Source organism: Daktulosphaira vitifoliae, unplaced genomic scaffold, assembly GCF_025091365.1.
Source record: "Daktulosphaira vitifoliae isolate Bord-2020 unplaced genomic scaffold, ASM2509136v1 Scaffold_4, whole genome shotgun sequence".
Classification (NCBI taxonomy): domain Eukaryota; kingdom Metazoa; phylum Arthropoda; class Insecta; order Hemiptera; family Phylloxeridae; genus Daktulosphaira; species Daktulosphaira vitifoliae.
In genome coordinates, this window is record NW_026099575.1 from 21,145,793 (window position 1) to 21,169,120 (window position 23,328).

The 23,328-nt window shown below is 30.1% G+C and overlaps 1 protein-coding gene and 1 long non-coding RNA gene across 5 annotated transcripts in view; one reads left to right on the plus strand and one right to left on the minus strand.

The window, feature by feature from the left end:
* Window positions 1-3,539: 3,539 nt before the first annotated feature.
* LOC126905167 (uncharacterized) lies at window positions 3,540-4,146 on the plus strand. The gene is made up of 3 exons (XR_007703885.1): window positions 3,540-3,621; window positions 3,728-3,912; window positions 4,018-4,146. It is a non-coding gene; the product is annotated as an uncharacterized LOC126905167 (long non-coding RNA).
* A 7,109-nt stretch (window positions 4,147-11,255) lies between these two features.
* Window positions 11,256-23,328, minus strand: part of LOC126903887 (uncharacterized) — an 86,306-nt gene continuing 74,233 nt past the window's right edge. For 2 of the 4 annotated variants that reach the window (XM_050682437.1, XM_050682440.1), the window contains exons 4-10: window positions 18,892-18,964; window positions 18,587-18,751; window positions 16,875-17,073; window positions 14,773-14,981; window positions 14,597-14,702; window positions 13,302-13,541; window positions 11,256-12,548 (exon numbers count right to left, since the gene is read on the minus strand). In XM_050682437.1, coding sequence (XP_050538394.1) covers window positions 12,433-12,548; window positions 13,302-13,541; window positions 14,597-14,702; window positions 14,773-14,981; window positions 16,875-17,073; window positions 18,587-18,751; window positions 18,892-18,964 — 1,108 coding nt within the window. In that variant the 3' untranslated portion in view covers window positions 11,256-12,432. The remainder of the gene's footprint in view (window positions 12,549-13,301; window positions 13,542-14,596; window positions 14,703-14,772; window positions 14,982-16,874; window positions 17,074-18,586; window positions 18,752-18,891; window positions 18,965-23,328) is intronic. The other 2 variants (XM_050682438.1, XM_050682439.1) reach the window with 2 other exon arrangements.

A 23,328-nucleotide genomic window follows, 5' to 3' on the forward strand; every position in this document is an offset into this window, starting at 1 on the left:
AAAGTTGAAAAAAAAAAGTTATGCATGTTAAATTCAGATGAAACCCAAAATCATATTTTAAGAAATTATCTATAAAGTAACATGGTAACAAAAAATTTTTAATGGCGGCTTTCACCATGAAGACTTGTTGAGAGGTCAATTTTATTTTTAAATATAATATTACACATGTTTTAAATTAATATTAACATAATAGCGCCCAAATTTTCTGCAACATTATCAAATTTCAAGTTAAAAATAGTCTACTTCTTATTTCAATTTTTAAATCCTCCTGTATAGCGATAAATAGTCCAATTTTAATGAATATTGTCGGATAAAAAAAACTCAAAAAAAAACTATATAGATCCAAATTATGTACAAAAATTATGGCAATATATATTTTAATATAAAATCGACATATTTAACACAAAAGTAGCATAATTTTGAATACGATAGCTTATTAATCTCCAATACAAGCCCAGAGGTACATTTTTTTTTTTTTTTTAAGTAAATTAAATTACATATAATTTAATTTAAAATACATATAAGTGCATCAAAAAACATTTGTATTGACCTAATCATTTTTAAAAAGTCATGATAATTTCATGTGAAAAAAAAACTCGGTGGGGTCGCGGCACAGGAGGAACGTGCCATAGTTAGAACAAGTATAATAATATCTGACAGTGATTTAAATCACTATCATAAAAAACGCTTCGATGCAAATCTTTAGATAGTATTTAATTTAAAAAAATTGGTGGAATATTCCAAAAGCTACATGATGTGTTATTTCCTTATGAATATCCTGATTAAGATAAAGTATGTCGAATGAAAATGGGATATAAATATTATTTCTCAATTAAAAATTGTGTTAATCCATATACTTTTCAATTAGTTATAGCATTATAAAGTTAAAAATGTAAAAAATAAAATCGAGAATTTTCACACAAATTAGCATTTGGTAGCCATTTTCACCATGAAGACAAAATAAAGTCAGAATTTTTTTTTTCCATAATAAAGTACATTACATTATCTTTAATTTAAATGTAAAAGTGTCAGACATCCCGAATAACTTTCAAAATTTAAGTTGTAGAAATTAATTTTTTGTGAAAAAGTCATTTTAAAACTTTTCCTGAGGGAAGGTAAAGGGTTATATTTATAAAAAAAATATATCAAATGAAAGATAAAGACATAAAATATCTATAAAAGAAATATTTGAGAGCAATGTTTTCAACTAGGTACGATTTGTGATCTTTTGACATATCGTTGAAAAAAATCCGTTCAGTGAGTATCGAAAATAAATGGTATCAGGCACAAAAAAAAAAAAGAAATAGTAAAATTAGTATCTTTTCAGCTTCGAAGCTAAAATGATATAGAAATGTCAAAATTTACTGATTTTAAATGTAATATTTTTAGTGGATCTCTCCATTTATGGAAAATGCAGGAAATTTTCTAAATTTTTGAAGATAATGTCTTTAACCCGATATCTTTTAGCTATCGTTCTATATAATCAATCCAGTGAGAATTAAGACTAAGAATTCAGATTAAGAATTAATTGTTGCAAACAAATAAATAAATAAACGAATAGTAAAATGAATACTTTTTCAGCTTACATTATAAGCTATAAAAAGTTCAATTAAGTAAATGGGGAAATTTTCATTGCTAAAATGATATAGAAATGTGAAATGTAAAATGTAAAATAAAAGTTTCAGTGCAATAAGTTAATTTCGAAACTTCTATACAAATATTAAACGAAAGGGTCAAAACTAAAAAATTATTCGTAATTAGTATACATTTATTATAATATAATAATAATATATTTTTTGAAGTTTATTACATAAATCATTCTCACTTAGTTTAAAAAAAATGTACTGGTTATATAAAAAATTGAAATCCTTGGTGATAGTCGAGTATATAAATGAAATAATTTTGTACAAATAATTANAAAATTGAAATCCTTGGTGATAGTCGAGTATATAAATGAAATAATTTTGTACAAATAATTACATTAACAGTCCAATTTCGTAAAGCTTAATTCTTTCGTTTTACTATATTGTGCGTTCTTATAAAACTTAACAAATTGTATTCTTACGAAAATATTTTTACCCCTAAGTATAATCATAGTAAGTATAAAAAAATTTATTTTTTAATTAAGTCCATTTTTTATAAAAAAAAAAAAAAATTTTTCTAAGGAAATCTATTTAATAAAAGATTAGTTCTTGTCTTTATTAAAAGTATAATGGATTTAAAAATTGTTCACAATACATTAAATAAAAGTAAAACATTATTCGAGTTACTAAAAGGATCATGGACTCGTGTAAAAAAATTATCTTCGAAAAAATGTAAGTAATTAAAATTAAAACTAAAAGTTTGTAGCTTAATTCTTTAACGAACTTTAGCAACTAATAAAAAGAGCAGTGTATGGACATTTAGCAAAAATCAATTACAGCAAACATATAAAAAGTGTTTCTGTTGTATCTGCATCAAACCTGATGCAAAACAATCAGACCACGAAAAAAGCCCTAAAGTTAATAGTAATAATAAACACGAAATTAAGAAAACGATAAAAGAAGAGATAGTAAATTTGACGATTCCATCAAATCTTGATGAGCTTAAAGCACGTATATTATGGTTTTTAATATTATTATAAAAATATTACCCGTTTAAAGTTGAATAAACAATACAGTAGCGGTATTTTGATAATAACATAATTGCGTTTCCCTAAAGAGAGTGCATAACGCAATTACCATTATAAGACTTTAACATCAATAATTTTTAAACTTATTAATCCACATTTTGAATTTTTTCTAATAAAGTTAATTATAATTATAAAATTAGATATATTCTTGGACTACCGTATTCAACACTTTAAAATCTACCCAAAGTGTTGAAAAAGTTGTGGAAACTCCTCCGCAAAAGAACCAAGAACCAAAAAAACCACTGTTTAGTCTACCACCAAAAACTGAAGCTAAAAATGTTTCGCCAGGTAATAACAGTTTAACTTTTAAAATATGTATTTGGTAAAGAAAAATGTTCAATTATAGCCAATACTTTATAAATTATTTTTCAGTGTGCCGTGGTATTAAAAACCAAGGGGCAACTTGTTATTTAAATTCTTTCATCCAAGTCTTGTTCCATACGCCGGAGTTTCGTAACGAGTTGTTGGAACTGACATTCCCTAATAATTCCGGTGACGACAATTGGTTTAACGTAGCTTATCAACTTCAAAGGCTTTTTGTAGAACTACTTGGACCTGACACATCGGCGGTCAAGACTAATGGCTTAACAAAAAGTCTTGATTGGACTCAGGAGGACACAGATATCCAGCAAGACGTCCAAGAGTTTGGTCGATACTTTTTGGGCATCTTGGACGAGAAGTTGCAACTTACATCGTCCGCTAACATGATTAGTCATTTATTCAGTGGCAAGTATAATGTATTTACTATAAAAATGAACATGACTGTTTTTTTAGACTTGATTAGTATTTTATTAGTTCATCGTGTTTACTATTCATTATCATTTGTCAGGCATTCAGGTCGAATACCTTACTTGTACTATGTGCAATAAAAGTAAAGAACAGTATTCCACATTTTAGATATTTCTCTGCCTATTCGCTCTATTGATGGAAAGACATCATATGACTCGCTGGTAAATATATATGCACCGTATTATATTTATATGTGTAATGTAGAAAAAGCAAAATTAAAGTTAAATTAATAAATTTGTTTTTTATATTAATATACTTGACTAATAGGAATATGCAATAGAACAATATTTAAGACCTGAAATATTAGACGAACATTTTTGTGACATTTGTGGAAAAAAAAGCAAATTTCTAAAGGGGCAACAATTTAAAGAGCTCCCATATATTTTATGTTTTCATCTAGGTAGGATTAGTTATAACATAAATAGTCTAAAACCTGAAAAAATAAATGACAAGTACGTAATGTTTATNACCTGAAAAAATAAAAGACAAGTACGTAATGTTTATATAAACGTAAAAAAAACATTGTTATGAATTTTTGTATGAAATTTTTTTGTCAGAGTATCTTTTCCATTTATCATTTCAATGGATGTGGATGGCTATAATTCCATATTTGAATTATACGGAGTGATCATTCATAAAGGTGAAGCCACTTTTGGGCACTATTACTCATACATAAAAGATTTCAAGTCGGGACAATGGTTTGAATGTAATGATGATATTATTACTCCCGTAAGTATTTACATTTTTTGAAAAATAGCACAATTATGAGATTATAACCATTACACAGATACCACCACATAAAATTGAAAGTACTTTTAACGGAAAATCAAGCGCATATATGATAATGTATCGACTTTTTGATAGAAACAGAAATCGAGAAGCTTACACAATCGATGAACTCCCAGCGCATTTGAAGTATTTAAACAATATTTTTATTTATGTATCCATTTAATTATAACCGTGTAATTTGTCACAAAAAAACAGAGTTCAACTGAGTTATTAGTTATATGTTGAATTTCCTTGAGAAGAGCTATGACTTCAGTGGTATAAATTAGGCATGCTATACGAAATATTTGCATTTATGTTCTAAAATAAAACGAAGAATAAAAAATAAGAAATATTTATAAAATGTTAATTAAAACTACAATACAATTTACTATGTCATTATTTAAAAACTTTTATTATTTGTACTTTTGTATTTCAATAAAACATTTATATTCAACTAATTATATGTAGTTTAAGTTTTACTTAGGATAAATTTATCAAAGAATTAAATCTTGATTAAAAAGCTACTACATTGAGCATGTTATAAAATACAGATTTATTACAACCACTATTAATATCATAAAAAATAATAAACAAAATATAAAATCAATTGGTTTTAAAATATTTTTTTGATTTTGTAGTATTTAATTTATACTTTGATAATGTTTTTTATAACAAATTTTTTTTTATAGAACCCATAATAATATTAAAGAAATTATTAGNTGTTTTTTATAACAAATTTTTTTTTATAGAACCCATAATAATATTAAAGAAATTATTAGAATCATTATTCTGCCTTTTCTTGTTGTCAACTGAAAAATAAATATCCTACTACTATTTTTAAAGGAATTTTAATTACAATTATGACAAAAAAAATTATGTATATTACACTTGAGGACTGATAGAGTAATTACTCTTTCAATAAAATGAAAAATATTGCCGGTAGTATTTTATATAGTTACACTTTATAAACACGTTTATTTTAGCTTCAATTTTTATTTGAGAAACTTTTGGTTTTACTCTGCTATATTTTTTATTTCTTGTGTCACTATACACGATTATTCCACTTCTACTTGACAGATTTTGCTCGACAATAAATCAAAAGATCACAAAACGTATCTTGTTGAAGCAATCAGTAACATAATTACAAAATAATCTTTTAAATTCCCATGATAAAGGGAAATTCTTCAAAAAATTATAATTGCTATAGTCAATTATGATTTATTTTTTGTACTCATTGAATGCTTAAAAATAAGTTACTTTTAAAAAACCAAATAAGAAATTTAATTTAGAAATATTAGAAATAAGTCTGAGAATTCTAGAATCAAAAGGATTGGGTTAATACAATTTGATTAAAAGTTGTTAAGAACTTTTATCTTCGATGCGAAGCTGATATGATACTAATTTCTATGTTTGTTTTTTTTTTTTTTTATTTATTTATTTTTTTTTGTGTCTGTTACCACTTTTTCTCAGCTCTCACCGAACCGATTTTTTTCAACGATATGTCAAAAGATTACAAATCGTATCTAGTCGAAGACATTACCGTCAAAAATTGAAAAAATTTCCTTCGTTCTCCGTAAATGGGAGAACTTCCAAAAAAATTACAAATTTAAAAGTTCCTAATTTTTAAAACTTTTTAAGCTAATGTAATGTACTTTATTATGGAAAAAAAAATGTTGACATAATTTTGTCTTCATGGTGAAAATGGCTACCAAATGCTATTTTTGTGTGAAAATTCTCGATTTCATTTTTACATGTTTTAACTTTATAATGCTCTAACTTATTGAAAAGTGTATGTATCAACACAATTTTTGTTTGAGAAATAATATTTATATCCCTCTTTCATTTGATATACTTTTTTTTTTATATTACACCATTTCCCTTTATATAATTATATAATATAAATCCACAGAAATGCATTAAAGCGTTTCTTATGACTTAAATGATTTTAATCACTGTCAGATATCATTATATTTGATTCAACTATGCCACGACACCACTGTGTCACCACGACCCTCCTGTGCTGGGTTTTGTTTTCATTATTATTTTATGAAAAAAATATTTTGTCAGGAAATTTTATTCCATTCTATAAACTATACACAGTATGATCAATATGAATATCATTTATAAGATTTAATTCGTATATACGGGAAGAATAATTAAGACTAAAACAAAGCGTAAAAAATAATTTATGTATTATAATTTTCTGTTCCNCTTGATTCAACTATGCCACGACACTACTGTGTCACGACCCTCCTGTGCTGGGTTTTGTTTTCATTATTATTTTACGAAAAAAATATTTTGTCAGGAAATTTTATTCCATTCTATAAACTATACACAGTATGGTCAATATGAATATCATTTATAGGATTTAATTCGTATATACGGGAAGAATAATTAAGACTAAAACAAAGCGTAAAAAATAATTTATGTATTATAATTTTCTGTTCCCTCAGCGTTACAAATTTCTACAAAAGAAACCATTATAATCATCTTGTATAACATCCTTCAAAGAAATACAAAAATCATATGCGTATGTTGTACACAGCTACAAGTTTCTTGTACGTGGGTAGGTAAATTATATTGCAATACCTAAAATATTTTAATGAGAGTAAAATTAACAACAACTAAGAATGTAAAAAACTATTCATTTTTTCAATACTATTTTTATATTAGAGAAAATTCATCCGTTTACAGTATACTTTTTTATCGTGACTTTAATACACGGATGCAGGATAAATTTATGAATGCGACGGTTACTTTTATGTGTTTCTCAGTAAACGAATTGTTTTGTGGAGGTATATTACTAATAAAAATTTTGACATATTATTTTCATAAGAGCTGTTAAACATACGACTCAGTGAATAATAACGATAATGCCTATTGGACGGAGGAAGGGTAGTTATGAATGATAATATAGTTTGTGTCAACCGGTAGCGAGTAGTTTGCATAAAACATACGAGCCCGACATGACGGCGATGGGATTGAAAACAAACCGCCGGCTTTCTGCCAATAGCTTGTCCTCATAATAAACCCTCATAATGAAAATGGATTGCCTGGCAACAGAAATGCTACTAAGACACGCGATAAATGCGGCAGTTTTGTTCACAGACTTAGCAATGCATTATAACGTATGATGTATGATAATAATTTTTCAACTGATTATATTAAACTGACTTGCGGTTATCTCCGTTATACAGACAAAAGTCGACTTAAGTTATAATTACTACACTTGTTATAATTATTTATTATTTGTGTAACTGTTTTTATATCTGCTGTAGACTATTATCTTTTTGACCTATCCGAGTATGAGGTATGAAATGCCTATATAAGTTTTCTTTGCTTATGCTCATAACAAGACTTATATGAATTTTATGATTCATTTCTGAATGGTCAATAATTTAAAGTGCAATAGTAATGTGTATTGAGTATATTTTTATGAACGAATAGAAATGAAAGGAAGAACAATTGGTCATGTTCTAATTTAGATATTCCCATGCAAATAATATCGTCTAATCATTCCATATTAGTTTTTCGTAGATATGATCACATATTTTTTTTTTAATCAATAAAATATCCGAATCTTTACCTAGTTAACTCTTCCATTTCTATTTTATCTTTGGACACACTTTCTCCTAATACAATATCATTGAATTATTTGAACCTTGAATTCTGTCCTTCGTTTTATATTTGATTCCGAGTGGTTGTCGATTTCATCAAAAAGAGACGTTTAATATTTGATTCAAAAACGATTTACTACTGTATAACTACTTAAATATACGAAAAACTAAAAAAATGTACTAAATTAAAAGTACTGTCACTTTTTTATGATCAAGTAAAATTTTACAATCACCGAAACAAATTTTATTCCAGTGGGATAAATTATAATTGATAGTAAGATTATATTACATTATTATACCATTTATTTTATTTCAGTATTATTCTATGACGATTAGTTAAATAAGAGTTCTATACATTTTCATTAATAAATATGTCGTAATAGTTTGTTTGTTGTTGAACGGAAAGAAAATCAAGTAGCTGAAGTTATTCTGCACCTAAATGGTACTCATACTGTACTCGTACATGTTCAGGAACACTTGGTCGTGACGTCTTAATAAACTCTTATGAAAAAAAGGGAAATCGACATTGATTTATTTAATACGTCGATGGTAGATCAACGTCCATGTTGCTGTGTGTATCCGTAACGTTAGATCCATTTAATCACCGCCGGCTTCTCAAGGTATCTTCAAAAATTATAATAATATGACGTTCACATTAAAAAGGGTTGACTCAAAATGTCTTCATTTTAAGCACATCATGCCACTGAGTCTACTTCTAACGTACTACGCATTCTACACGTATTATATATCATAATGTCATATGGGTATGCATAGTATTATATCACATAATGAAATAATAATATCTATAATAATGGTCGAAAACCAACAATTGTTTCGTAGGACTAGCGAGCAATCAAGTGTTTTATTATTACACTTGGATGTACGTTTTATATTACATATTGTACTCCTACGCCAGGACAAGGCAAACTGACGACATGTGCTTACCTCTGGTCGTTTTAACACATACAAACACACATGATCGCTGTAAGAATAAAAGGCATATAAAATGAAATACGACAGATCGTTTTTAAAAAATAATTACTCCATCACAACATTGTTCGGTTGCAGGACCGCTCGACCAATGCGTACAAAAAGTACCGGTGAACCGATAAAATAAAATAATAAGCCACAGAAACTTGTTGATTTTATGGGCTTGAGTAATAAGTATAAAAATAAAACTATTTTTCTCATCGCCCGTCGTTAACTTAGCGATGAACTGTTTTGAATTTAACTCACAATGTGCATGTGTATTCACAAGACACTGCAGTTATAATGCAGTCCATTGACCCAAGTTGAGACGAGAGTGACTACACAAAGATGAAATGAAAAAATGAAAACTAGGGATGGCGCTTTCGTTTTCGTTTTGTGCCGACAGCGACTGTAAGCTAGTCGTTTGTGATGGCCGTGTACATTTGCATGGTCAATGTGAGATAGCGCAGCATTGTCTACAAAATATCTATAATAATAATGCTATATTATGAATAATATATTCACTGAAAGCACTACTATTTATTTTAACGTTAAGCTTTTTATACACATCAAATTGTACACAATTATCTATACTATCTGCATAATGTGTGAAGCAATTGAATTGGCCGTGAATGTACTATATTTTAATAATTTGATTAACTAATTTTACTTCCAAAGCACGAAATCGTTATGAGGATGACTTACTGATGACTAATAAATAGTTGTGAACGCTTTACACTTATCCGATAATAATTTGTAAATAAAAATAAAATATTACACAATGTAAATTTTAAATATATATATAAAAGTCTGAGCGTTGGTTAACATTTTATTGCTGTACAATAATAATTTGTTAAAACTCATTTATAATTACACAACTACCATAACATCTATCAAGTTATCTGACTCAAATTAATGTAAATTTTAGTCTCTTGTTGTGTGTTTAGTGAAGTACATAAAAATGTTATAAAATTTCAGGTTCACAAACACTAAACAAACATTTTATTAAATTCTAAACTAATTCTAAAGTTCTGTGGTGCTGGGGTAAAAGAGCTTGAGTTCAAAATTAATAATTTCATAGCCCTTCAAAAAAGTGTATTTTTTTTAAATATTATAATGCATGTAACCTCATTTATGCAATTTTTGTACTTAAGCCGTTTTTACCCGATCACCTTAGAATTATTCACACTATTTTTTTATTTTTTAGTTTTCGATAAAAGTACCAAGTAAAATTATAACATTAATTTCACAAAAAAAAAAAAAAACACATCTTGTTTGCTTGTACTGAAAAACTCTTTACTTTCCTATATGTAATATCATCTTAAAAGTCTTTTAAGCCATTGCTTGCTAACAAAATGTTTGGTGTTTTATATCAGTAATTAAATATTATTGAATTTATGGCCGCAGTCGTGATGAATTCAATGACTTTCTTTTATTTTTCTTTCTTTTATATGTAGACCTTTGACATACTGAGAACCAATATAATACAAAGCTGTCAGACTGCAGCCGAAGACATGCACTGTGGTATAACAACCACAATCAAATGACGCCTAACGTAATTAAGGGCGATCGAAAATAATGAATACAAGCCGCACTTTACATGATAGTCAGATATTTACTCGTAAGACATATACATCATAAGTGTTTAAAATCTACTCCACAATGTAAACGTGCCAGTTGAATGTCAAGAAAAATCAATTATGCGTACTTAAAGACTTTGGTTATTTTTTACACGACAGTAGAACGACTTCATGATTTAACAATGTTGTCCGTGAGTGCTTACACGCGAATTCCAGTCTGGATCAATATCTTATTTTTGTTCTGTCTGTACTATATCCGTCTTATATCAAGGTCCCGTGTGACAATTTACAAGTTATGAGGAGTTACGACTTTGAACGGTAACATTGAGACATTTTTTTTATGATTTAGTAACATGATGACGCACGTCAATAGCCAACGATAAATAAGGGGGATGCCTTTATTAAAAGTGATTATCATTTTTTTTTTTGTAAATTTCTTGTATTTTTTTATTACAGTGGATTGTTTCTTAGTTTACAAACACTTATTACATTCATACAGAGAACATATTGTCGCTCACTCGACTAAAACCCTATGCCCTTCAGTCTTTCCAGTTTATCAACGCAGCTTATTCTGCTTTTGGAAACTAGAATCTTGCTTAGAAGACAAAACAATTGGTCACATCAAGCAAGATACGGGGAGGTCGTCACGTTCTTGAAACATTGTGTTCTAGCAACTACAAAACAAGCCCTAGTTTCTCTTTCTTTTTTTTTTGATCCCACTTTCTTATTCGACTGCAAGTCAAAATATAATGATGACATTAATAATAAGTGTCCAATGTCCCATGGCAATGAAAGAGAGATACCAGTATCATTAAATGACAATTAATCAAGGTCACATAGGATAAACTATTAAACACGGACTTGATGTACATACGTTCTTATATTTTATTTTATCATTATTAAAACATAAATACAATAGATACGAAAGAATCACTTCGTAACGTATATTAAAATTATAGTAGTAAGGGTATGGAGGATTAGGTATTGACAGAAAAAAATGAGAGTAAACGCTACTCTGTTTACAAATTAAAAGTACGTAAATTATTATTACAATATTACTACAATTATCTGGTATGTATACGTATAATAATATTTATATATAGATAAAAATATATTGATCACATCGTTGATATAATTATCATTATTAAACAACAACAACGTTTATTTGATCCGCTCGACTTTCAACGGTGAAATCACTGTCCGTCTGAGCGCACAGCGTAATTAACGTTATATAATATATACAATTTATATAATTATCATTATTATTATTATTATAAGTAATTAATTCTACAAAAAAAAGTATCAATAATAATAATGACGAATTAAGTAGTCTAAAATTAAAATATAAAACAACGAAATATATAAATAATTTTATACAATAAACATATAATTAAACTAATCTTGTTAAGAAAATGTCATACGAAGATTTGGATCGTTTTTCTGTACTACTCCCCACACCAGCTCGATTTTCGTCTAATTTACAATGGTACGCATGTTTGTTACAAAAAAAAATTTACAAGTTAGTCTGTCATTATGATTCAACAACTAAAATGGTGAACCTACAAAACGCAGTAAAGCCCAATGTCTGCAAAGAAATTTACACTAAAAAATATCAAGGTTTGAAACGTATTATGTACTATTTAAATGATATCAAATAACAATAACAACCCTTAAAGTTTAACTTCACGAGCGGATGACTGCTAATTAAAGGATACGTCTACCTAATGACTTTGTGGTACCCATTAGATACAATTTGGGTTTCACTACGTTATGTATAAAATCATTATAATTAACATGTATGCAAACTATAAAATCAATCTACAAAATGATTGCTTAATCTAATTAATACTGGTCATAGATAATTATAACCAATTTTATTAATAATAAAAGTTATGATATAAAAATAAAGACTTGGGAATACGTTTCCACACATGTCAAGTGTGTCAGTCAAGAACAACATAATATTATTAGAATCTATATTATTTTTATTTTTCGTTTTTTGTTTAAAACCGTCACGGACGTGGCTGTCTTGCCATATCTAGTCCCAATCGCCGACGTACATTGGAGTCCTGTGACCTGCCGGTATGTAACCTCTGGTGGGTATGGGCAGGCGGCCGTATATGTGATTGTAAGGTGAATCGAATACTTCGGCATCTGCAAAAGAACCATAAGAGAGTGTAATAGAAAGCCGTTTTAGTTATAATAGCTAAATTATATGCGCATTAGGCCTAATGCGTTTTATTTGTTCAGTTCAAAAGCGTCAAAAAACTAATCGATCAATCGGAAAATCGTATACTATACTATAGCAGTATAATGTGTAATTATGTCGTTTAAAGGCGGCTGCGAGTATTCAAGAGATTATACCAAACAGCTATACGCTCAACAGTTGAACGCATTATCATTTTAAACGGGTTTCCGAGAGAATTGCGCAATATAGCCGTACGCGAACTAGTCAGTCTTACATGGAACGTTAAAAAACCATATGTATGCTAAAAATTGTTATTACACTGACGGTGTATTGATTTACCCTGTTAACATCTCTAATGGAAATACTATACAATTGAACGTAGTAAACACAGACTGTTAACTATTTTTTTTTTATAATATATTTCATTTGTGAAGACATAAGCCTACTCGGTATTACTATTATATTGCTTCCGAAGACATTTACAGCTATGAGGATTAAGGACATAATAAAAACTGAATTTCTTAGCGACTTCCACGAATATTGAAAATAAAATAGTTTTCAAACAGGTTCTTAATTTTTTTCATTTTGAGAGTTAATTAAGAATTGGTGCCTAATAATAGATAACAGAGTTTAATGGAAATTTATATTTAAAATAGGAGATTAATTTTTTTAAACTCTTCTCGCATCTAATTATTATTTTTCATACAATCGAAGCTTACCCATTCCACTGTCGAAGCTACGTGTGTGCCACATAGCAGGTTGTATTTGGTGGTGATAGTGTACGGCAGCGGATAGGTGACCGTTCGACAGAGCCATCGTGTTTTGTTGGTACCTGGAAGGGGGCACTGCTGTACTGAGTTTGTGGCTAATCAATATTTCTTTGGCATCCTTAGTCTTTCCATTTGACGTTTTTACAAAATTCGGAACTCTTGCTCTTAGCCCACAGTAATAGGGGTCGTCTGAAAAATAAATACTAAATTCAATATCATCACAGAGTCTACAGGTTAATTTAATAATTCGTACGTGATTAAATCATAAAAAGTAATTATATATAGATGTGGCGGGTCGCTTAAAAAGTACCAAAATCAAATGTCAAGGTACGGGATGCCTATTCTTTTAGTGAAAGTCCCGCGGGAAGCCGGTTTCAAGCGCACTGTAGCCTTTCACCTGTTTCTACAACTAAAATAAACCGGTAATTCGAGGGTATTACACGCTATCATTACAACAATATTTATATATTATTATTATTATTGCTATTTGCAATTATTTCAATATTTGAATATTGGCATAAATAAAAAAGGACGACGACATTCACGGATCAGTCGAGAGAGATGATGACGCCTTTCTCAGGGACGTGACGAACCGCACCTACCTCAAAATTGCTTGAGCGATCATTTTTGATATTAACTTTATCATACCTTTTTGATACTATTATTATTATTTTTATTTTAATAATAATTCTAACGATATTAAATAGCACTTAAAGGAAAAGTAATAAAGCAAGGCTATAAAATTGCTTTCGCGTGAATTTAGTAGATTAGAGCGTTTTGAAACCGCTTGTGCTAACACGGTCATCATCAGTACAAGTGTTGGGACCTTGGCTATAAATATCAGTTTCGTTTTAGCTTACATGGACCGTCAGTCACTCATTTATTTTAATAAACGTGTATCGTCTATCGGCTATCAAATGTTAAGCTGGTCGATTTTAATAGTAAAAAGGACTTAAAACTGCACAACGACAGCTGTTGTGAGACATATTTCATTGAGTTCAACAAAGTGATAATGTTTTCCAAATAGTATGTGACGGACTAAATGTATTGTATTGTTTTGTTTACAGAATATGAAATTAAGTCGTACACTCTTGGATATTTTATTATAATAATATGCAATCTAACTATTGATAAAATTGTATGATGTCAACATCCAATCCCTTGATCTTTTGTTTTGATTTATACTCAAATTAAAAAAACAATTTTGGTATTTACCGATTTAAGAAAATAGTGCAAATAATTACCATATTTTTTATTGTCCTTGACTTTATCTTTTCCTCGGGATGAGGTAAACTGCTTCATGCCATTTATCAATCGGTTTTCTTCTTCTTCGATGTCATCATAGTCAGGCTATAATTATGTAGTCGTAAAAATTACAAAAATATTTGACATTAATATAATATGATGTTATGGTACTTACCTTAGGAATATCATGAGGGTACGGGTTTGATGGATCCCTTGGTGGTAATTTTGGCGGTTTATCTCCACGACGATTTGCAGTCTGCATCATCAGCTGTTCTCTGTTTGCCGCAGTCATATTAGCGCCCGCTATGCTGTACGGGTCTTCGTCCGGAATCGGGATTCTCGGCCGGTTCTTGATATCCACAGAGCGTTTCACTGCGTAAACAACAATAAAAACATTCGTATGATAATAAATATAATGAAAAAGTGAACAAACGTCCACAACTACCACCGGTTAGGACGTTGTGACGACGTATCCGGTTTTAATTCCTTTTTTTTTATGACGCGCGCGGGCATTCGTTTTAGAATCCATAAATCGATGGAAATTGATCAGTGTATTTTAAAAATGTACATATATTTTTGTGCCAATCACCTTACCGTCCGACCTCCTTTTTAAGAGTATTTTAACCCCGGAGCATTTCCCAGATACATACGCACAAATACACGCATGCGTACACTAATCTTTCCACTATACCCTGTATTGACCACATGAAGATCTTGTTGTTCTCGCGTTCCATCTTTGTATCATAAGTCATGACTATGATACGCATCTGTCCAAAGCATAACGGTTTCACGGTTAATGCGACTCTTAAATGTGCAACATCGTACTATCAACGCCAAAATGAACCAATTAAAAATAAGAAGAATCTTATGCTTATCTTATGAACCACTCTGGCTACCCTCGATGTGCTCGCGAAAAGTTTATGTACTAAACAAAAGCATGCCTGAGACATTGTTGTGCGACCACCCATTATGTTGATGTAACTAAGTACCGTACACCGATCGCAAGAGCGTGTCCTTGTAAGAGAACACGGCCGTGTTGTCCTTTCGTGATGACCCACATAATCACTTATGTCAGGCGAAACAGTTTTTGCCACTGATAACAAAATAGATGCGTAGAAACATCAATTTGATACCAACCTCATTACTCAATAAATTAATTTGATCGAAATTTTAAGAAGAAAAAACAAACAGGAAACTTATATTTGAATAACTCAAAATATTATTTTAATTTGCACTTGACCATATCAGAAACATTTCAAGACGTTTCGATATTACATGATTCAATTGATACTATAAGGTTAAAGACTTTTTTTAATGACTAATTGAAATTCATATTTAAACGTGGGCATTTTTAAGATTGATGTCTGACGATAGTTAAAAGGAGTGTAGGATGAAACTGATAATATTATTTCTTCTATGTTATTGTAAGTCAAAAAGTACTGCCAACTTCTGCAAATCCTACACTTACTCGAAACTTAAATCAATATTATTACAAAGGCTAAGTAACTGAACTTGAGTGTAATAGTTAGATTGTAAAAAAATAAGTAAATACACTCTTTGGTAAATTTAAGTTATACAGAGTGTTCAGTAAGTCAGGAAACGGGTTTCTATTGTTCTCATTGTTTGTTACTGAACACCCTGTATAATACAATTACTTAAAAGACCGATTTTAAAATTCAGATTTAATTTGTGTTTGGAGTGATTATAACATTCATAATATATGCAAAAGCCCACCTAAAAAAAAAATGTTGACTGTTCTGAGGGCTGTTTTAATTTGAAAATGATTTTTGTTAAGGAAAATAAAATTTTGATGTAGTTCAGTGACCTATTAGTACGGGTTTGTGTGGTAGACTATCAAAAGAAATGAATTGTCGCCGTAGTAATGATGGGAACCTTCGGGGCTACTAATCAAATAGGTCCTGTGACCAATCAAAATAATATATAAAAAAATAATTTTTTTGTGGCTAATATTATTTTAAATTAAATATATAATAATAATATTAATTTAATGTGCATTTTTTTAGTAATTTTTGTGGTTTTTGAAGCTCAATATATTTTAACTTTTAAAGAATATTTTGTTTATATTTTTCTGCGGATGTTCATTTGGTGTATTAGGGAGTACTATAAAAACGAATTTCTTAATATTTTGTTGCTATAACTTAAATATACGTAAACGGTAAACTTGATTTGTTTACTTTATGTGAATTACACTTGAATTGTGTATTTTGCTGACTAATAAACTGATATCTCTTTATTACTTTAAGCAAACCCGCTTACTTGGTGGCAATTTCGATTTGAGCATATCCATGGCTACGACGTTTATGATTAGCACCCATATTGGGCTTTCCAACATGTCTTGTTCATTTTTAACAAAGCTGATGGCACTTAAACATTGACATTCCAAACGCCTTCTGTCTGGATAAGCTCTTCGTAGTTCTCTAGATACGTTCTGTTGGAATTTTTTCATGTCAAACAACTGCGAAAAAAAAAAAGAAAACCCTCATAATCGTTTTTTCAAATAGAGTCTAGAAATTTTATAATATTTTTTTTTATTATTACTAAAAGTTGGCACCTGAATGCACTACGATAGACGACTATTTAGTTATAACTAAAAGTTTTGCCACCGTGCGAATATTTTCATTGATAGTTGTATGACTATGTTGAGTGGAATTTGTTAATAGCAAAAACAATTATCAAATAAATACTATACTCTGGAGGTGGTCGAACTAATTATCGGGGTGGCGAAAATTAGCATTCAATGAACTCAAATGTATATGAATCGAACGACAACAAAAAAGAGAATATTGATAATAATAAAAGAAAAAAATCTGTAGGTATTGTTCTACACTCCTCTACGTTGTATTTGACCTTCGCGAGAAAATCTTATCTCGATCGAAGAGTAACACCCCAAGCAAAAAAAGTGTGTTTATTTGTATCGGTCTGTTGAATCATGTAACAGTCTAAAAAAGTGTTTATGCTCGGTCATAGGCTAGATTTCATTCACAAATGTCAAAAAAACCCAAACGATAACTGCCGTGTTGTTCTTAGACACGTATTAAGTATGAATAATATATTGGTAATTTAGTCGATTTTGAATAGTTTAAGTTGTCGAGAGAACAATAAAGTGGAAGTGAATTATTTTTTTTGGAAACTATTGATGTATAACTGCTTAATACTATGGATGTAATTATGAAATAAACAAAGGTGGAATATTTAAGCTGACAGCTAAGAATTATCGTCTATAAATCATATTGAAATTACTCGATAAGAGTTTTGAATATAATATATTCTTCATAACTACTTAAAATTTAATGAAATAATGCTTTTTTTTTTATAATTTTAGTAAAGATCTCAATTTTTTATAGTTTAATGTGAAAAAGTCTGATGAAACTACATCTGACGTAAAACAATTAATACAATGGAGTACTCTTAGATACATACGAGAGACTTGTAAGTCTGTTACTACTCTATAACGCTTATATACAATTGTTTTTTCATCTTAATAAAACTTAACAAATAACAGCATTACTTATAAGTTTTATTTTATTCTATTGTTCCTGCGTTCAGTTTCACATGATTGTATTAACACTAGGTAATAAAATATAGCAATGCATCTTGATACAACATACACTAGCCTAAGACATTATCTCTTAACCGTACAAGCACCTAACGTTATTTTGGTCCACGGATTGGTTGTCTCTTTTATGTACAAACCATAAATAATAATAACTATACGGCCAAAGATAATACAGTAAAACAGCTCTCATATCCACCTGTCGTGTTGTCTCAGCTATTTTCTGTATCAGTTGTACAATGTCTCGGTCAGATACAATGTAAACATAACGTCGCCTATTGTAAACGGTCAACTGTTATTCAATGACTTTTTAGGTCTTTTTTTTTTTTGCAAGCACACTGCACCGAGTTAATATAATTAGATTTTGCAGGGTCATTTTTAACAATGACCGCACATTTCCTATGTTATTATTTACCTTAACCGGTTTGTCGTTTTCCAGACAGTAGTTGGGTAATTTGAGCACGTCCGCTCCGATGCTGGTTTCTTCTCCAGCATTTGATACGCTTTTAACATAAACGTTTTTTCCGGATAGCCTTTTCACTAAAATGTTTCCTTGGTCGTCCATTTTTACTTTTACACCCTAGAAAATTACAAAAAACAACTGTACAAAAAAGGTGCCAAACACTATCGTTTACGTGATTTCACAGATAAATATATTTTTGCTTGAGGAAGATTTTAAGAGGATATTAAATTGCAGTTGTTATTTTGTTTTTTACTTACAAGGCCCACTTGTTTTTTTACTTCTTCGGTCTTAGGATCACGCATAGGATTGTCAAAGCCATTTACACCGATTCTGAAACAAGTTAAATATATAATGAAATACTTCAAGTTAAACAAATTTATGCTTATGAATTCTATTATAAATGGATAAACATATTAGTGGTTATAAATGTATTCATATACGAGTATAATATTTTCTTCGGTTATAATGCATATATGTAATTTAGTCATATTAACTTCTGGTGTTGATGTAATAAAAATTAAATAACACATAGAGTTCTTACCATTTATAATGTTTAGCTTAATACTAACAAAAAAATTTATTAATGTAATATAGTACCAAAGATGTTAATACCTAAAAGTATTTTTTGCTGTTTGTTTAATTATTTTGTATTAAAGGAAATACTATTAGGATACGGTAGAAATTTAATTGCGTGATTCGTTAAATTTTTTGGGAAGGATACTACGTTGTATTTACAACCATTCAAATCATGTCCCCTTGAGTAACTGTATAGAAACCGTGTTACTTTAACATTTTACTATGATTCACAAAAGTGATATACTTAGACGGTAACCTTGGGCTAAGTATAGTGCAAGTTGTAGAACGCGAGAACATCAATTTCGTAATGTCACAGAAATGTAAGATTGGTATGAAATATGATCATTCTCACGAACGCGGCACTCCGACATTATCACAATGACTACAATGGTAAAGCCGTTCTACTATAATATTAGGAGCACGATAAAAACGTGATCAAAATGTACCTGTGGGCTGTGTAATATTATAAACGATCCAGTTAAAAATATTAATTGTATAATCTTCATAGCGGTGCCCAACTAACTAGATAGCGGCTACATGTGTTTGTTCTGCGAATTGCATGTCGACCGTAGCTAATATAAATGTTATGCACTTGAGCTTCAAATCAAATGTGTTACATTTACGGTATACATAACAAGGTATTGAATGAAAACTTCTTATTTAATTTAAAAATTACTACTACTATAGCGTCGAATGGTTAATCAGATCGCATAAGAATAATGGGCACTCCATTTTGCGGCCTGAAACGTATTTATCTTTGAAGACAAGACGTTGTCCTCGATTTACAGTACTCGAAAATGCACAATCATTATTCGTAGTCAAGTTGTATTGATCGATTTGATCTAATTTTTCTTGTGGTTAAGTGTAACAATACGAAAACAATGTACCTAAGCACAATTTGTATTGTGTATCAAGGCTGGTAGCAAGTGTACTATTAAAAAAAACAAAAAATTGGTGTGTTTTAACGATTGGACGGTGTTGACAAACGGTACNGGTATTGAATGAAAACTTCTTATTTAATTTAAAAATTACTGCTACTATAGCGACGAATGGTTAATCAGATCGCATAAGAATAATTGGCACTCCATTTTGCGGCCTGAAACGTATTTATCTTTGAAGACAAGACGTTGTCCTCGATTTACAGTACTTGAAAATGCACAATCATTATTCGTAGTCAAGTTGTATTGATCGATTTGATCTAATTTTTCTTGTGGTTAAGTGTAACAATCGAAAACAATGTACCTAAGCACAATTTGTATTGTGTATCAAGGCTGGTAGCAAGTGTACTATTAAAAAAAAAAAAACAAAAAATTGGTGTGTTTTAACGATTGGACGGTGTTGACAAACGGTACATCCGAGGTTCAATGCGTGCGACAGTGGCGGATTTCCCAACGGCAGCGTCTGCGGTTGTGGCGGTACGCGCGTTGGCGGCAGCTACAGATCCGTTGCCGTGATTTAATTACCATTGAGCAACGGGGCTGCGTGATGGAAGTAGATAGAGTTGCTGCCTCTCTCAGTTTGCACGTTTGTTCATGAGTTTGCGGTCTATATTTATATATATATATAATATATTATATATCAAGAACAACAAGGACGCGACATTATGCAATACTGACCCAGTCCACAGCACTTTCACCGTGCGTGGAGTACTAGGTACACCCAGATCCCCATTGTTTTGCTGTAGCCGCCGCGTTAATACGATGAACAATAATTGCACTGTGATTAAGAGAAATAACAAACAGTTCGTTCCATTAAAAATAATAATTGGAGCTGCTACGGTTTAAATATAATTGAGCATTGTTTTGTTGAAATTCGAGAATTTCTTTTACATTTATGTATAAATTAAAACGAAACTTCAACGTATATATAATTTACACGCAGACTGTACTCATTAACGATCGTAACTGACATAAGAGCTTATGGCATATGAGCTATTTAGAATTTATTTTTATTAATTAAAATATAAACAGTAGATACACACAAAGATTATGGAACGTTATAATAGTTCGGTAACCAATCATTTTTTAGTAAAGATATTCGTTATTATTACTATTCTTATATTTTAACATTTAAATGCGCGATTAGATTTATTCGTGTATCTTTAAATGCCCCGAGAGTAATTTATGCGGACTTTTATATAGAGTTTTGCAATTAAAGATGATGTTTTAATGATCGCGACAACTTTATTTTAGGAACTATCTGATTTTATCTTCACATGATTTGCATATCGCATAACAAATGAAACTGTGTGGGTGAACAATCAGCGTGATTGTAATTTAATAACCGAGTGTAATAATTGTAAAGACTAAATTTTGTAGAAAATAAAAACTATGGATGACGGTGCGGATGGTTATCGGTTATAGGTTTCATAATTACATGTTTTTTGATGATCAGCCATTGTTGACAAGCAAAACACTGTGTCATTACACAAGTTATTATACCTAAACGCATAATCGTTGATATTCTAAATACTATACCTGCTTAAACTGAAGCTATTAACTACGGCTTTCGATAATGAAAAATTAATTGAATGGTAGTACAGGAAGAGAAACGCGACTGATCTTTACACACCCACAAAATAATAAATGAAACTCACAGATCAGTGAGTTTGCAAATAGTGATTATCGACATTGCTGTTGCAGATCTGACCAGAGTTCAAATGTAAACTATAAATTTCTAACATTTTAAAAACATCAAACGGTTAAAAACATAAGCTTTCTCATGTAATGTACATGTAAAGCAAATTTCGCTATGGTTGAAACGTATATAATATCTTGTACCTTCTTATTATGTCCAGTGAATTGTATCTGGTACAAGTTTAAGAGGTCACTGTTAATTTGATAGCGCGCTGCCTTAGGATTATATAAGCCCTCAGTATTCGATAACGGAAGATAACATTTAAATAGAAACTTGTTAATATCATTTTATACTTGATCTGTTGCGGAAGAAATGAGTTGTGGACAGAGTTAAGTAAATGAATTGTAAATATCAATAGTGTTTGAACAAAAGTTTCAGTTACATCTCGAGGCGTTGGTATACTCTACATTTTCTGTTTTAAGAACTATACTTGTTGACCGTCATCGTTACAATAACAAATGAAATGGCTTGCAGCGGGCAATAAAGCATTAACAAAATAAATAGGCTGTGTTACCGCATTGCTAACAGTATAGGTCATATATTGGTTTTGGTAGCTAATGAACGAAACGGGTGGAAGTAAATAAAAAGGGCAGTAGGCCAAACTAAACGCTGAACTTTGTTACTTATGCTATTCATTATGCACACATGCACAAACGTGGGAATAATGGATTTCGATGTTGCTTTTTGAATAGATTTATTGTATAATAGGACAAGTACTATAGGTGCAAATAATTGAAAATAGTGATTTGCGAACTAATAGTGGTTCAAAGATATTACATCCTTTATGCAGTATAGACGATGGGGCAACGAGCAATTCGGTAGCGACGTTCTATTTATGTTTCTGTTATTGTCATATTGTATAACATATCAAAATTACTGCCGTAAACAACTGTGCAACGTTCTAATAAGCTGTCACAGTATATATGGAGAACCGTCACGATTACTATTTTTGTTACAATTAAGCAATTATAATAAACACCCGTATTTGCTAAGTCACGTGTCCGTCTTTCTCAGCAAAACTGAACCGTGCCTTACTAGGTGCATTGTTGATTAATTAAAACTTTTCGAGTAGTTGAGGATTTACAGTGTAATCGGTTTTACAGCCCATTAGACATTAATCAAAAATCAAATTGCAATTTCGTACCGTGCACCCAACCATGCGGTTGTATGGTGTTTTTTTAATATTTTGTTGATTAAAAACGGAGAACCAATATTATTTTTCATTTAAATTTCATTCGTCGATAGTCAGAGTGAAAGCAAAATAATTATCAATCGAAATATGTTCGCTACCGATTTCGTTTTTTACCCAATTATAAAACTCAATCAAACACTATTGTTCGATGGTCATTAGTAATGACTCACTAGATCAATGTACATGCGGTATAACTGGGGTTTTCAATAAAATTATAAATGTATTAACGTCATGTTAATACACTGTTGCTGACAGTTTTGGTGCGCAATATAATTAGTTGTTGATTTAA